General features: G+C 43.4%; 1 protein-coding gene across 2 annotated transcripts in view; it reads right to left on the minus strand.

The window, feature by feature from the left end:
* DNAH9 (dynein axonemal heavy chain 9) overlaps positions 1-16,321 on the minus strand; it is a 190,399-nt gene extending 174,078 nt beyond the window's left edge. For both annotated transcript variants that reach the window (XM_088661670.1, XM_035104728.3), the window contains exons 1-12: positions 15,890-16,321; positions 13,308-13,504; positions 12,286-12,444; positions 11,555-11,685; positions 10,940-11,151; positions 9,969-10,202; positions 7,297-7,464; positions 7,005-7,121; positions 5,563-5,713; positions 3,858-3,972; positions 1,958-2,026; positions 842-968 (exon numbers count right to left, since the gene is read on the minus strand). In XM_088661670.1, coding sequence (XP_088517796.1) covers positions 842-968; positions 1,958-2,026; positions 3,858-3,972; positions 5,563-5,713; positions 7,005-7,121; positions 7,297-7,464; positions 9,969-10,202; positions 10,940-11,151; positions 11,555-11,685; positions 12,286-12,444; positions 13,308-13,504; positions 15,890-16,282 — 2,073 coding nt within the window. In that variant the 5' untranslated portion in view covers positions 16,283-16,321. The remainder of the gene's footprint in view (positions 1-841; positions 969-1,957; positions 2,027-3,857; positions 3,973-5,562; positions 5,714-7,004; positions 7,122-7,296; positions 7,465-9,968; positions 10,203-10,939; positions 11,152-11,554; positions 11,686-12,285; positions 12,445-13,307; positions 13,505-15,889) is intronic.
* Positions 16,322-16,964: the final 643 nt, after the last annotated feature.

A 16,964-nucleotide genomic window follows, 5' to 3' on the forward strand; every position in this document is an offset into this window, starting at 1 on the left:
CTGGTCTGGAAGCTTCAATTACTGCAGAATGGCATGGCCAGACTGCTCACAGAAGCAGAATACAGGCAACACGTAATTCCGCTGCTGTTCTTGTTGTTTTGCCAATTAATTTGTACTGCTTTTCAAAAAATAAAATCAAACAAATGAATGTAAAATTAATTCAAATTTAAAAGTTGACTTCCCACCCACCCCTTTCATGATGTTTCTCTTCCCTCCCTTACTCACTGCTCAGTATAACATACTTTTCCTAATTCCATTTCAATACTTAAAATATTTTAGTATTTTATCATTAATTCCCTCCCCCTTTCTTTGTTGATTCACAAAGCCTTAAACAACTTGAGCTACCTGACTCCTTATGTTTGCATAGGCAACTCGGCCCTCCAGATGTTTTGGGACTACAGCTCCCATCATCCCTGACCACTGGTCCTGTTAGCTGGGGATGATGGGAGTTGTAGTCCCAAAACATCTGGAGGGCCGAGTTTGCCTGTGCCTGCCTTATGCTCTACCTTGATCACTGAGCTTCTCTGACAGGGTACTTATGGTTCCAGGTGCCCCTGAGGTTTGGTTGGTCTCCACTAGGGATCAAGCCTTTTGTGAGGCAGGCCCTGCCATGCGGTATTTCCTTCCAGCAGAAGATAAGCAGGAATTGCATCTGCCTTCTTTCAGATGTCTTTTGAAAACTATTGTTTAGATAGGCCTTTGAAATATTATTATTTCTCATTTTAACCAATCCATTTTTATTCACGTTTTACCAATGTTTTCAATAATGTTTTTATGTATGCTTTTTGCCCGTTTTATATAAGCGCGGGTTATAAATTACTAAGTAAGTAATACATCTTACCTGAGGGTCAAAATTGACAGCAATCAGCTTACTTTCCGAATGCCTTCTGATGATCGGTCGAGTGAGGTTATACTGCGATTTTTCAGACACGGTTTGGAACCACTCCTTATAAAGCTTCTCTTGGTATCTGCCATAAGACCACAACCACCATGTCAGGCTCTGTGAACTGTTAGGTGGCTGCCTGAACCCTTTTTGCTGGAAAATATTTCCTAGCTATGCTGCAAGCAAAGCTGTGGAAAGGAAACTGCAGGTACCAAAAGCAGCACAGGATGGGAGTTCCTGCAGTCGTGTCTCTTATTCTTCAGGGGACGGCTAAAATAACATCTCTAACCCTGTAGAATCTATAAAAGGGGAGGAGGCCTTTCAGGTAATCTTGTTCAGGGTTTTACGTGTTTTAAACAAGAAGCCACTGAACATGGCCTGGTAGGCGATCAGTACAGTGGTACCTCAGTTTATGAACACAATTTGTTCCGGAAGTCTGTTCATAAACTGAAGCGTTCATAAACTGTAGCGAACTTTCCCATTGAAAGTAATGGAAAGTGGATTAATCCATTCCAGATGGGTCCGCAGAGTACTCAACCTGAAGCGTACTTAACCCGAAGCATGGGTGTAATTGGTTCCGGAAGTCTGTTCATAAACTGAAGCGTTCATAAACTGAAGCGAACTTTCCCATTGAAAGTAATGGAAAGTGAATTAATCCGTTCCAGATTATTCGTAAACCGAGGTGTTCAGAAACTGAGGTTCCACTGTAGCTAGTGCAGTTCCCTCAGCAAAAGTATAGGTGTGTGCTGACTGTACTCAACAATCTTGCCACAGCCTTCTACACCAATCCCAAGGGAAACCTTTCTCAATCCGGCCCACAGACGGTCCGGGAATCAGTGTGTTTTTACATTTAGTAGGATGTGTCCTTTTATTTAAAATGCACCTCTGGGTTATTTGTGGGGCATAGGAATTCGTTATTCTTCTTCTTTTTCCAAAATATAGTCCAGCCCCCCACAAGGTCTGAGGGACAGTGGACCGGCCCCCTGCTGAAACAGTTTGCTGACCCCTGCTATAAAGCATGCCTTAATAATGGCTAATATATTCTCAAATCATGCCCTAAACAAACAGACTTACTTTTCTAGCATCTCCATCAGGTCTTCATACTTCTGCACCATTCTTTTGCCTTCAGAAGAGTCTAGGCAACTGCCAAAAAGAAACATCAAAATAAATATTAAGACTATGTGGTGTAATAGACATTATAGGCATGTCAATATTACTTCCTCTTGTTTTTAAGTAGCTTTTTAAAAAGCGCATATCACATTCTAGTCTGAAAGCCCTGAAAAGCCAAATTATATACAAATACCTTTCCTGTCAAATATTTTTTTCTGTCTGACCTCTCAATTTTTCTCCTGTTTCTCAAAGCACAGCTTCCTTTCTCTGTAATTCACAGAGACCTGAATAGCAGCCCTCATTTTCATTCGTTGTCTGGTTTTAAAGAACATGCTTTGTTTGGACAGTATTCCATGATGGCGATTGTTCTGTCTGTGCAAGCATTTCAGCTTGCCAGATGGAACAAGCTCCCCCTCTCCCCTGTGCTGTTGTGGGGGTGCTCCCAACACCTTCGGGGCCAGTTTCAGGGGCCATGCATGGGGGAAGAGAGGGGGCAAACTCTCCTCTGAGCAAGTACAAGTCCTTCCACAGGCCTTCCACTGGCAGGGCTTATTAGGTGAACTCTGCTCACTTCGGCTCCAGGACTAGTTGTAACATTTCATCTCATGTCAGTTTCCTTGTTTCTGCCTCTTCCATTCTGGTTCCATTCACCAACCAGAGCAGGCCACAGACTGATCTAAAGGGGCTTATAGACGGATCAGGACTGGACCTAACCACCAGTATTTGAATGATAGTATCTGGAAATTCAAAATATGCTGCACTTATTTCCTTAGGCGGGATATAAGCATACAAACACACACACACACACACACGTCTTTTATTCCATTTATTCTTCCTTCCATCCTTCCTGCTTTATCAGCTGGATTTTTACCAGTGGACTCTTTGCAAAACAGTGGTACTGCATGATTCTTCCTACTGTGACCTCTGACTGTGCACTGTGACCTCTGACTGTGCACTGGGTATCTATTCTTTACACTCTGTCCATGGTATCCTAGACCTAGTTCTGCTTAGCAAGATTAGATTGTCCTTTAGGAATTATGGAAGGTTTTATCTAAATGCAAAAGCTCTGCAAGTTACGGCTTTGCCTGCCTTATGAAAGCTAAAGATATCCCAGTTCATCCCTAGAAACCACTGTGCAATGTCTTCCTCAGACTTTTGACTCTCTCAACAATCCATTGTCTATGAAAAGCCTGCTTGCATCTTACACAGCCTTGCTAGGATTACTGATGTCAAAACATAAAATTAGGACAAGCCAAGAAACAATTTTCAAGCTTAGCTTGTGACGTTAGACCATGGAGACAACTTTCTCAATTTTCTTTTAAGCCCCAACATCTCTGTAATACAGAAAACAAGGCAGCACACTGATTCACAGGGAAATAAATAAAATGCTTATATCAGTGGCAGAGAACTACCCACTGCCCAAATCCTTATTTTCTTACACCCCCACAGGCCAAGTTTGACACATGAGTAGAGCTGCCCACCTGTCAATCACCTAATATCACAATGACATCTGCTGATTTGGTGCTTGTGACAGGGCTTTGCAGGAACTGGTGACTAGTAGGGCCTACAAAGCCCCTTTGGTTCAAGTCCCACAGCTGACATCATACATATATATATATATATATATATATATATATATATATATATAATATTTTTATTAAAGATTTCTTGAATTACAAAGGTGTGTGCAGTGTCTCTCATATTTTAACATGTATCATTTTTGCAAATCAGTTTCATTTGTTAAGACACTAAGAAGAAAGAGGGAAAAAGCTGACATCATATATGACATCAGGTGTAGCAGGCTTAATTAGGCGCACACATCAGAGGTTCCCACCCCTGGCTTAAATGAAATTAAGATACTCACAAGTGGGTGACATGCCTGAAATTACTAAATGGGATCTGGATCCTGTCTTTTAATTCTTGAGCCCAGCGAATTCCTCCAGCAACCAATGGCATATTCCTGTGCACTGTAGGACAACCTGAGAAAAACAAATTCATCCCGAAGTGAGAAGCGTGAACCAGTGTACTACATGGACCCAGCAACAGAGATTCTCTGATGTAAAACAGTCAACCAAAAAATATGCAAATACCCCTCCTGGGTTGTACTAGGTCAGCCTGCAAGCAACTCTGCACAAAGAAAGCCTACTAGAAAGAAGGGTTTTAGCCTCCCAACAAGCTACGTTTTTGCATACAATGGTTTTTTTCTTCCTATGGGCTTGGAAGAGAACAACTAGCAGCTAGCAGCTCAGCTCCTTCACATTCTGCTCAGGACTCAAGTACAGAGGAAAAGGTTAATAAGAATTCAAATTTCTTTTCCACTCCATATGCAGAAGCTTCAATAGAGGTGGACAGTCACATGACATAAGAAGAATCTGCTGGATCAGGCCAATGAACCATCTAGACCAGCATCCTGTTCTCACCCTGGTCAGCCAGGGGCCTGTGGAGAGCATTCAAGTAGGACCTGAGTGCAACAATGCTCTGTCCGCTTGCGATTCCCAGAAACTCAGAGGCAGACTGCCTCCGACAGTGGATGTGGAGCACAGCCATTGTGGCTAGTAGCCACTGATATGGTGTTATCATCCATTAATTTGTCGAATAGTCTTATAAATACATCCAAGGTGATGGTCATCACTTCCTCCTGCAGGAGGAAGTTCCACTGTTTATTTACGCACTGTGTGAAGAAGTATGTTGACTAGCAGAGAGCAATTGGGCCAGTATCTCGAAAAAGCATTTGTGATAGATAATATGGCGGCCCTTCTCAGGTCCGATGTCTGTTTCCGCCTCTCTGACAGGACTGAATGACACATCAACCACGAGACTTTAAAGCAGAGGTCAGCAAACTTTTTCAGCAGGGGGCCGGTCCACTGTCCCTCAGACCTTCTGGGGGGCCGGACTATATTTTTTGGGGGGGGGGAATAATGAAAGAGCACCATGAGCCCCGGTGGCTGCTTACCTGTGTCTTGCGAGCGGCAGGGGCTGGCGGCGGTGGGACGATGAGCGAAAGGGCTCCGGAGAGGGGCTGCTTAAAATGGCAGCCGTTTGAGCACTGCTGCTGCTGGCACCAACAAAGCCCAGCCCACTTCCTCCTCTAGGTAGGGCAGGGACAAGCCAGGATGAGGGAGGGAGGAGGCACCGCCGCCATGTGAGAGAGAGAGAGGGAGGGAGAGGGAAAGAATGCGCGCGCTGGTGATCCACAAGTCCACAAGCCAGGTCCAGAAGGCAATTGGGCCTGATCCAGCCCACGGGCCTTAGTTTGTTGACCCATGCTTTAAAGTTTATTATTGTAGAGGTAAGGGGGCACAGGAAGCTCTCCTTTCTCAAGTTCTGGAAAGGCTTGTAGGTATTGTAATGAAATGACCTAATACGCTGTAATTTGCACAGCAATCTTGCTTTAATTTATTTATTTATTTATTACATTTTAAAAAAAAAATATGAAGAAGTCTGTCCTACTTAAGCAAAGATTTGCAATATCAATTATGAGTTTTTTTTAAATAAAAAGCGGCTTAAAATAATTGTGCACTTCCTTGCTTTCTAAAGGCATCTTGTTAACTCAAGTTGCTAACAAATACCTAGTTCCAGCTCCTCCTGAATATGTTTCAGGTAGATCAGTTTAGCATCGTCCAGGTCTCTGTCGAACATTGTGATGAGGAGAGGATATTTTGCACAGGCATCTGCTGCTATCAATGGCCGTTCCAATAGACTCCCAAATATGTCTATCAGCTACCATATAGAAAGAAATGGGAAATATCTGTGATTTTGTGTACATGCCCTGGGTCCAAACAAAACCAGCAACCCTTTTCAACACCCACATATTTCTTCAATGGCCCACCTAGTTACTGCAGTTCACCAATCTATCTGATGAATGTACGAAACAGGTTATAATCATAAGCCATGTTTGATATCAGTTACACATTGTAATGGTTGAAATCAGTTGATAAAATGATTCCAATGATGTATTTCCCCTCCCCAAAAGACAGGCATAGGTTCGTTCATTATTTGCCCCACATATTTTTGCAGCAAACACATCCCTTCACTACAATTATTACCAAAGACTGCTTCCGCCTCCCATCTCCCTATGTTTTTATTGTTCTTTTCCTTTCTAACTAAATGTTCTGCATCTCCCACTTCACCCAGCTTTAACTAGTCCTAACTCTCCGACCCCTTGCTGGTAAGCAGCAAATGAATGCTACTAGCCTTTCCTTGAATACTGCAGGAACAAGGATGGGGAAATGAGAGAGGCAATTCCTGCTCTGTGAGATCTAGCAATTTGAGGTTTTAACCTATCTGGAAAATTTCCTTCACCAGATAAAACAGTGGCCACAAATCATTTTATCACAACTTGGAACTAAGAAATCCAGGCTAAAGGGTGGCTTCAGGCCTCCAAATCAATGTGGCTCTCCCTCCCTTTGCAAGGAAGCCTTTGGAGCAGCATCTAGAAACAAAAAAATGAGCCAGCACTGTGTGCTTAGCGAATGCAGATAAGGTAAAGGTAAAGGACCCCTGGATGGCTAAGTCCAGTCAAAGGGTTGTGGCGCTCATCTCTCTTCAAGCCGAGGGAGCCGGCGTTTGTCCACAAATAGCTTTCCAAGTCATGTGGCCAGCATGACTAAACCGCTTCTGGCGCAATGGAACACCATGGCAATAGCCAGAGCGCACGGAAATGTAGAAAACACATGCAACTTTTTACATGGCCATATATTATTTGTTGGATTTTTCCTTTTTATTATTATTAAAGTAAAATTGTTTGGTTTTATAATCTCTTTCTGAATGCTCAGCAACTGCAATTTGAACCCATGGAGCTCTACAGCTCTGAAGGTCACCAATTCAAGCCAAGGGCCTATTCACATGATGAATGGGATGCAATTAAGATCTTAAAAGTGGTAGGGTGAAATATAAAATAGCATTAACTGAAAACTCTTCAGGGCATTTGTAAGAAAAGAAAAGCTTTGTGTATTGAAAAATAGGGCACATTCACTACACACTGCATTGTCCTAGTACAACAAATACAAACCTTGAATGCGTGCTCTATGCTAGCTGCATCATCGAAAGCCTGGGCAAAAGCAGTCCCTAGCCTCCGATCCATATCTTCCACTTTCTCCTTGAAGTCACACACATCATCTTCAAATTCCTAACAGAACCAAACAACAACCCAATGAATTCATGTCACAGATGATTCAGCAGTTTCTGGAAGCAACTCTCCCCAAATACCAAACTCTTCAGCGCTAAGCTCCTAAAACCCTCTTTTGGTAGAAACATTCAGCATAAAGATGAGATGAGTTATTATGGAATCCAGAACCACCTACCATGTTGGCCACATCCAAGCAGTCATATGTACGATCTGAAAACACTTTATAAACCTCTTGGAACTCTTCATACATGCTCAGGACTTGCTGGCTCAGAGGTTTCCCTTTTATGCCACTGAATTCAAGCTTCTCCAATTTCTCTAGGTCCAACGCAGTCACCAGAAGGTCCTACAAATTGGGATAATTAACAGTTATTACTCACAACAGATTTTGGCACTGCTTCCCAACAAGTGGACTAGGCCAGGCTAGACCCATGACTGCCTCATGCTGGTGCCTGAGACAAAGAGAAGATAGAGTTTATTTTTCATAATGTTATAGGTCAACGCTAGCCATACCACCTTCATTATCATCCCTAAACTTAAGACGTATATAACTTATAAATACATATTTTTAAATAGTTAAGTGACTAAGACTGTTGTTGAGTTACTGCTGGTGTGGGTCAGGCGGGGGCATTAAACTCAATGAAATACAAATCGCTAACATCTCTGTTTGTCTTTCTCTCATTAGATCAGCTCCTGTCTAGGCTACAATCATTTAGCTTACTTCCTAGCAAGACCTATTGGAAAATATCAATATGGCTTTAAAGAGGCATTGATTATTGCTGTGCTTTCTGCAAGGTTAATTAAAGGGGTGTATAAAAATGCTGCAGCCCCCTCCCCTCCAATCAATACTACTTTGCATTCAACTGAGATTCTGTGCTTTAAGACAAGAAGAGACCAAAAAAAAAATCTAATTGAAGCCATTTTTCAAGAGAACTGGAGCATGTGTCAGCCGCCTATATTATACTTCTGAAGTCTTTCAGTTTGGGGTAGGAAAGGAATGAAAAACTCGCTTTTATTGCAGCCAACCAAAAATCTTCTTAACCTGTGAAATCCCATGGTGTGGTGGCCGTTTGAAACTAATGGAAAATCTGACAAGTGGAAAACAAATTGCAGCCAAAATGCTTACATACAAAAGTTGTATAATGTGAGGAAATTGTGAGCCAGGAATTTCTATACATTTTACAGGGAGATTCAGGAACCCATGTAAAGCCAAAGAGATATAGAATACCCCACAGATACCACATCTGTCAGCAACAGGTCAGCACTAGGCTTTCTGTAACATTCCACATGTGCTGATCCAGTGCATCATATCCCTGTGTGTCTCACACAATTGTGCTAACCTCTAGCAGTCTACATGGCTGACCAACGAAGTTGGGGTGGGTGGGGAATGAATGCTGGTTTAGCATCAGATTAGGAAGCTGTACACCGGCTCCCTCGGCCAATAATGCGAGATGAGCGCCGCAACCACAGAGTCGGTCACAACTGGACCTAATGGTCAGGGGTCCCTTTACCTATTTATATGCAATTTGAGAAGGCTTCCCCAAATGATGTACAGCACATTGACTTCTCAGATCTGATGGGCAGCAGATCAGCATTTGCTTCTTTTGAAACTATATTGTCCAGAATATATTTCACTCTTCTTAACAGCTGACAATGTTGAGACCTACAGAAACGTTCTCGTTTTAAAACCACGCGAATGGAACATTGTGCTTCATTCAGATTTGGGGAAGCAAAAGTCTGCTCATGCAATGGGGGTTTCTTGAGCCCTCATTGTGCCAACACTTCCCTCAAAAAAAGTCAGAGGACTCTAAATAAAGGTTTGGGGTGGGGGTGGGGAGGGGCAAGAGGAAAGTGGTGAAAATCAGCAGAAGGACTTCTGTTGAACATCTCTAGATCTAATTGCTATATCCTAACTGTCCTTATGCCATAAATGTCATGAGCTACATACTACTATTGTCTCTCTACACCCAGGAAATGTCTATTTTGTACACATATATAAAGCTCAAAGTTAAATACAATTATTTAGGAAGTTGGCACATTACTACTGTGGATTTTTTTTGGTTGGGGGAGGTCTTAATATCTGAGCAAGGAAAGGGGCAATTTCCATGTTATATTTGAAAAAAAGAGAATCTGAGCCTGGGAAATTGGGTCATGCCTAAAAAAAACAACAGCCAGGGTAAAAGCTGTAGAACAAGATGCCGTTGTAAGAACAAAGCAGATTCTGATTAAGTGTGGGAGGCATGCCCTATAAATACACACGGCATTGGGCTGCTCTGGGGATCTTTTAATCTGTACCTAGCCCCATTTTATCAATGTAACCTTCAAGGACGAGGAAGAAGATAACAAAAAGGTAACTTGAAGGGTGAGGAGGCCTATGCATCAAGAAGAGCATCGCCGTCAGCTCTTGCTCAGAAATCCTGACAGCTTTTGCAGATCTCCTGTAGCAGAAATCTGCATTGGTGAGGCAAATGCCTGAGAATTCAGGAACTCCTTGGGTGAAAAATTCAACCACATATTAAACAATAGTATTATTTATGTACCATATTTGTGTCCCACCTTTCTTCAAAGGAGCTCAGGGTAGCCTATGTAAGGTTTATCCCGCTTAAAACCCTGCAATACAGAAAAGGCTGAAAAGCAATGGCTTGATCAGTCATGCCTGCAAGCTCCATGATGGAGTGGGGTGTTGAACCCATGTCTTCCCCAGCTAGATCCCCTAGATAGACACCAGGAATCCTGAACCCCTGGAAGCAAAGAGTCAAGGGAAGGAGACAAGTTACACTAATTTATCTCTGACATTATATACATTGTTCTCTATATACATCAGCATCTGTAATATTCCATGATACTTACATTTACCACGTGGAGCCTCTCTAGAAAATTATCCAATCGTGCAAAAACCATTACAGAAGGGAAATCCCACTCCTTTGCCTCTAGGCCTGGCTGAAAGTAAGTGGTAAGATTGTCTCTTCTTTCCTCGAAGGTCTGCTTGAAATAGTTGAAAATATCAAAAGTTGTCTGCACTTTGCTCAGACTTTCTTCAGTTTCTGCTTTAAGCAGATCTTCTGCATTGAGGTAAGTCCTAGCCTAGGTAGACAGAGAAGGGCAACAAATCTTGTCGTTTCAGTGGTATGGTTTGCTTGTGTTTTTTTTTTAAAAAAAAAGGAAGAGAAAATGAAACAGGCACAGAAAGACCGAGTATTCAACATAAGAGGCCTAATCCTAACTTAAATTGTTCATTTGGAAAACTGACAACGGTTCAACGGGATTGGTACACACAACACAATAGGAGGAGGCATAACTGTCCACATATCTGTCAAAGGGAAGAGTAAGGGACAAGTGCCTCTTTTATAACATTTCCTACAAAAGCATAACACTGACAAGGTGTCTAAAAAACAGAAGGGACTGCCTTCTAAAGAAAAGGTAGCGTTCCTATATTTAAACCTCCAGCACTTGCTGGGATTTGCAGAGAAACAGGGCATCTCTCTGGATTTCCATTTTGCCGCTCCATTTAAAAAAGGCTCTATGCATATCCAGGGCTGTTTAACATGAGACCCTCTCATCATGCCACAGTACTCCTCATTGTCAAGGTACCTCTCCTCTCACTTACCACTGCACTGGAATGACAACTGTGGGAGGCACACATGCCCGCTGAGGGCAACCGAAACACAAGGGCTGAAGCTTTACAGTGACAAAGTGTGTGTTGCAACCTGTAGACCCCAAAGCATTATTGGAGCCCTCATACTGTGTCTGCACGAAACAGCAGTACTGTATATTATTTTCTCCATTTTGCAGGGGGTGAGAAGAACCACCACATGGCCTACCTGCTGAATGAGGAGGTTGCAGATTTCCTGAAGCAGCACAATTATCCTTGCAGGTGTGCTGTAATATTTGGACGTGGCCCAGATTAAGCACACCACATGAAGCACTCGGTTTAGTAATGGCTTCAACTCGTTGAATTCCACATTTTCTATTTCCTCTAGAGGGCGCTCTAGGGGCTTTAGGTGCGCATTTATATCGTGGGCCTCAACCAAAGCTGTGATTTTGAAAGAAAAAGAAAAGTTCCACACAAGAGAAGTTAGGGAAAGGTGCCGTACATTATTCAGGAGACCTTAAATATACGTCAGTGGAAGCAATTCTGGTTTAATTCAACTGGGCTTACTTTCAAGCATGTATATTTCTGAAATACAGTGCACATTAAACTCATTTTACACACCACAGGGCAAAAACTGAAAACTAAAAGTGTGACAGAGAAAAACCCTAAAGAATACAACAACACATAAGACAAAATATGTGCAGCTCCCTCCTCCTGAGAAATTTCTGCCGCTCTTCATCTACTATTTCGACAAGAACTGAAGAAGCTGATCTCCACATAGGCCAACCAGGAGCGGTTAGTGATCTGTGAATAAACATTATAGCACAAATTTTCAAAATCTCACCTGCTTCTACATCTCTGAAAATTGACCTGAATGCTGGAAAGTAGGTGCTCTGCACTCTGTCAAGAAGCTCCATCATGGTCAAAACCCTTCTGGTTTTCAGCTGGCTGTAAATGCACTGCAGATCTTCAAATCTACAGGGAACACAAAATGGTGAGGCAGTGAGCAAAGGCACATTTCATGTCAAATATCCAGGCAACATACACCCCCTTACAGCAAATCTAGGTTATGCATTTGCCAGTTTTTAAGAGAAGACTCCCTGGAAAAGACCCTGATGCTGGGAAAGATTGAGGGCACTGGGAGAAGGGGACGACAGAAGATGAGATGGTTGGACAGTGTTCTCGAAGCTATGAACATGAGTTTGACCAACTGCAGGAGGCAGTGGAAGACAGGAGTGCCTGGCATGCTCTGGTCCATGGGGTCACAAAGAGTCGGACACGACTAAACAACTAAACAACAACAACAAGATATTCCTAGGCAAAACAGTTTCCAGGGCAGAAATTTATTTATTGTGCTAATCAGAAAGTGGTCCATGGGGTCACGAAGAGTCGGACACGACTAAACGACTAAACAACAACAACAAATCAGAAAGTAAACAGTTGTACAGGTGACGTAAACAGCAGTGGGTGTTTCCACATCAACTAGAGTCCAGCTCAAACCAAAGAGTTAGTTCTGCAATTGCCCTTTCGCTACTCTGCTTACGTCTTCAATGCAGAATGAAGCTATAAATGTACCTGCTTTTCCAGAAAGCCAGCTCCACCTTTGGACTAGGATCTTGGCCTTGCAAAAGTGGTTCTGAAGACTCTCTCTTTAGAACTCCCTGAATCTGGTGGGTCCATTCAATGACAGCTGATTCAATTGCATGGACAATAGATTTATCCACAAGTTCAGTGCTACGGAAAGCAAACATATCAGCAGATTAGTTTTACTTCCCATCTGACAGTGGTAGATAAAAAGGCAGATCTAAAAAACAAATACAACATGAAGTCCTATCTGGAATGAAGCACTAGGACGCTTATCACAGTATAATCTATGGTTCACTTTATTGACCCATGTTATTTCTGTTCCTGGTGTGCCATACTTTTCCACACTTCTTTCTATTACAGTAACTACATAGTGTAAAAACCTTTAAATAAAGCACCTCAGTACAATGGTATCTGACGAAGTGTGCATGCACACGAAAGCTCATACCAAAATAAAACTTAGTTGGTCTTTAAGGTGCTACTGAAGGAATTTTTTAATTTTGCTTAGTACAATTGATTCAACACCACATTATTACCAGCAATAACTATCAAAGGCTTACCGTAATATGGAATGGTGGGAGTATACTACAGTGCTTTGAACAAAAGATCAAGCAAAACTGACAGATGCTAAAGTAAGAGACTAGTTGGCACCTGGTACACTGGCAATGAAAACACACAATCATAATGTCCAAAATTGCACTGAAGACCAACATCGTTTACCAAAAAAGTAGTTCATTCTAACTAGTAAAAACAACCAGCCAACACAAAGCACAAAACAAAACACGGTGGTTTAAATTGGGGGAGGAGGGGGAGGCTATGCTAAGTCGCAGCAAAAAGACCAGCTGTTAATGAAAACTGAGTTGTTGCTAACAGGACCAGTGGTCAGGGATGATGGGAATTGTAGTCTCAAAACATCTGGAAGGCCGAGTTTGTCTATGCCTGGCCTAGAAGAAAAGCAATACTGCAGTCACTGAGTACATTTAAAATGACCATTCATGTCAATTACTACTTACGTTTTCTCATTGTCAGAATCTATATACGAGTCTCTTTCAGGGTCAGTAGGGAGCGGCAGCAAAGTCTTGCCTTTAATTTGTCCAATAACTACAAAAACACTACTTTTCAGATTGCAGATGTGGTGGACGATATCCTGTGACACCACATGGGGCCAGCTGGGATGGTTTTTCTGGTTCCCCAAGAGTGGCACCACTACCTAGAAGACATATTAGGTTGAGAAAATTTCAGAGCCCCTGGTTTGCTAGGTTACATCAATCGCAACAAAACTTAAAAGTTTTACTTGTAAGTTTTATAAGTCCCATATTAATTCTTGAATCCTTAGGAGATGCTTGCTCTGATGTTCCCTGAACTAAAGAAAATGGATCAATTTGGAGAACCTAGAAAAACACTTCAAACCTCTGAAGCTCAGATCATCACTGTGAGTCACTGCAAGGAAAGAAGTCTGGTGAGCAAATAAGTCACTTATCCATGAAGAACAGGAAGCTAGGAGTTAATCTACTTTCATTTAATTTGTTTCCTACATCTCTCACCTCTTTCCTTTATTCAAAGTCAATTTCTTTAAGGTAACAGGAGCTGTAACTATGTTTTTACAAATAAGCTAACAAAAAACACACAAAACAATGGTGAGAAGCAGGTATGTGTCATTCCTACAAAGGACTCCCAAGGCATGCTACCAACCTGTTGCAAATATACATAAAGGGATCATTTTTTTATTTTTAAAAATGGCTGGATTTTGCAGACAACCATTTGTTTCTATCGTTCCAGTGGCAGACCTGACACTTTGACACTTTGAAACTCTTTGACACTTACAGACCTGAGAATCTGTCTTGCACCATGTCAGACCACACTGGCACATATATGCCCAGTTACTCAGACTAGTAGTAGTAGTTCTCCAGGCCCAGGTAGAAGCCATTCCCATTACCTGGTAGCAGAGATAATTTAACGGTAGGTTCTAGGGATCCATGCCTAGTTACGGCCTCTCCCTTTCACAAACAAATTTGAATGGGTGCTATGTCTTCATTTCCTCATTTTGTGGGTTTGGGTTTTGCATTCTTGTTCCTCAGCAACTTTCTGAATAAAAGTGGATCACCTCCATTTAAGTGTAGGCTAGGTTTGTTATTATTATTTCATTACTATTGTACTGTCAGTCACCACATTGCTGCCATCAATAAAGCCAGTTCTTTCCAAAGGTAAACATACCATGTTTATCGACAGTGACCTGTGATCTCCAGTTTTTCAATGCTGAGCTGTTGTAATGTGATTGCTCTATTTTGTATTTTAATTACGGGTGTTTATATTTTAATATTTGCATAACTGGTTGGTATACTGTATAAACTCCTAATTTAGTTGTGTTGGTACTAAACAGTAGATAAATTTATAAATAATAATGACAATCTCCTCCCCCGAGTCCCCTCACAGGGCTAATATACAGAGACTAATTCAGATTCTTTTTACCTTCAACTTAAAGAGTACGTTTATATGCTTGCCTCTCTCTCTTCCCCACACAAGGCAGTGTGTAGTTCTTTCTATGAAGAATTTGTGAAGATGAACCCTCTATTGCATGAGTTTCAAACATCTGTCCAAGCCCAGGAGCTGAAGTGCTTGGAAAACGGATGGCCAATGAGCTAATGTGAGAGCAGGAAACTCAAATTATACTGGACCTGACAGCAAGGAAAACTCCAGTACTCACCATGACTGGGATAGAAAAGGAACCAGGCGCTTTTTGGCTAGCTGCTCACCCACCTGGCACTCCCCCCTCCCTTTGCAAACCAATAATAAAAACAGGATGGTGAATGTTCATCACTCTGATGAAAATTATGGTGAAAACGCTTATTACAAAAAGTTGAAGGCACCAGTAGCATAAACATACAAAGCTACCTTAATAGCAGACCTGACCCCAGTCATCCAGGTAGCTCCAAAATGTCAACCTCCAAAGGCAACAGCTCTCCATAGATTGTAGAATTGTACCTCCAGTCCAATGCAAGGGTAGAGGCTTGTTTCCCAGAAAGGTTCCCTAAAACCCTGTTAACAGAGGGTGCTGGGGACCAAACCGGGGACCTTCCTGAGGACCCTGAGTAATATAACCCCTCTCCTGTTCAGAGGGCCACCCCTCTTCTTATTACATGCTGCTACCCAGTGCTTTCTTCTGGGGGGACGCAGGGGGACGCATAACCCTAAACATTTTGTGAATCTTTGTACTTTTGTCCATTTACTCTATTTATTTTTCCCGATTTGAACTATAAAATGGTGATTTTCTTGAGTCAAAATGAGAGTACTCCTAATTTTTTTAAAAGAAAAAAGAAAAAAAAGCACTGCTGGGTCTTGGCACTAAAAGAAGGCGATGCTTTCTCGCCTGTTCCCCCTTTTTTTCTGTCAGGGTCCTAAGTTTAGCAGCTTCTTGGCAGACCAAAAAGGAGGGGGGGGTCAGCAAGGGAAACTACTCACCTGCTGGACATACAACTGGTATGCAGCTGCTGCTACAGCTATGAGGTTGAGGGGGGGAATGCCCACCCCCTTATGCCAGACCTCTGACCCGCATTCAGCCCTCCCCAGAGCGCCCGGCCCCTTTGAGCAGCCCTACCTCCTCCACGAGGGCAGCGAGGTGCTCCAGGGGCACGGAGGACAGGTCCCCATAGAGCAGGTGCCCGGGAGCCGGCGGGGAGCGCAGCGGCCCGGGGGCGAGGCGCAGCAGGAAGACCCCCTTGCCAGAGCGCCCGGTGCCGGGCGCCGGAGCCAGCCGGTCGGCCAGCGCCAACTGGCCCCCTGCGCCCGGCGTGACGAGCAGCAGCCGCTTGGCCGGGTCGCCGTCGAGGAAAGCGCGCAGGAGCGGCCGCGCTTCGGAGCTCCCCGCGCAACGCTCCCAGCGCTCGGGCTCCACGCGCAGGCTGCTTGCCACGCGCGCCCCCAGCAGCCGAGCCCGGGGGTCCGTCTCGGGGGCGCTCTCGAAGTCTGGCTCGGGCTCCTCGCCCCCCATGCTGGCTGCCGGCACTTCCTCCGGCCACTGTTTGCGGGGCGGAGCCGCTGTTGCTTTGGGGACGGAGGACGCCGCTTCGCCGCCGCCTCCTGAGAGGCCGGCGGAGGAGCGAGGGGACTTGGCGCGCCGCCTCCTTGCGCTCCACTCCACCCTCCTCTTCCACTTCTGATTAAAAAAACGGCGACGCGAGGGAAAGTGCGAATGTGCTGCAGCTGGCGACGGATTTAGTCATTTCAGCCCCCTGGACTCGGTGCCGAAGCGTCTGCAGCACATGCGAGGCTGCTTTTTAGCCGTTTAATCTTGAATGCATTTTAAATCCACAGGTACCAAAGGCTTGTTCCGCCTTCCCGCTTCCTTTCCAAAGCCCTGCTATTAAGTACTGTACTATACACCACTCGCAGGCGATAATTTTGAGAATTAAAACCATTAAGTCTACTGAAAGCAACAAGTCTTTCTCTTCATTAGAAAGGGAACTGGCGCTCCATGGAAATTGAAATAGATCAGGAGACGGAGTACGGTATTACGGCGCTCTCTTTTTTCTTGAAAATAGCACCAATGAAACGGAAAACTCTTCCAAACTCATTTTATGCAACCACTTCAAAAACAGAGACAAAATGGTCTTCACACTGGGTGTCTTCTCAATCCCTGCGTGCTACTGCCATTTTTATGTTACTCTTCCTTT

The sequence above is a fragment of the Zootoca vivipara genome, chromosome 2 (assembly GCF_965207765.1).
Source record: "Zootoca vivipara chromosome 2, rZooViv2.hap1.1, whole genome shotgun sequence".
Taxonomy (NCBI): domain Eukaryota; kingdom Metazoa; phylum Chordata; class Lepidosauria; order Squamata; family Lacertidae; genus Zootoca; species Zootoca vivipara.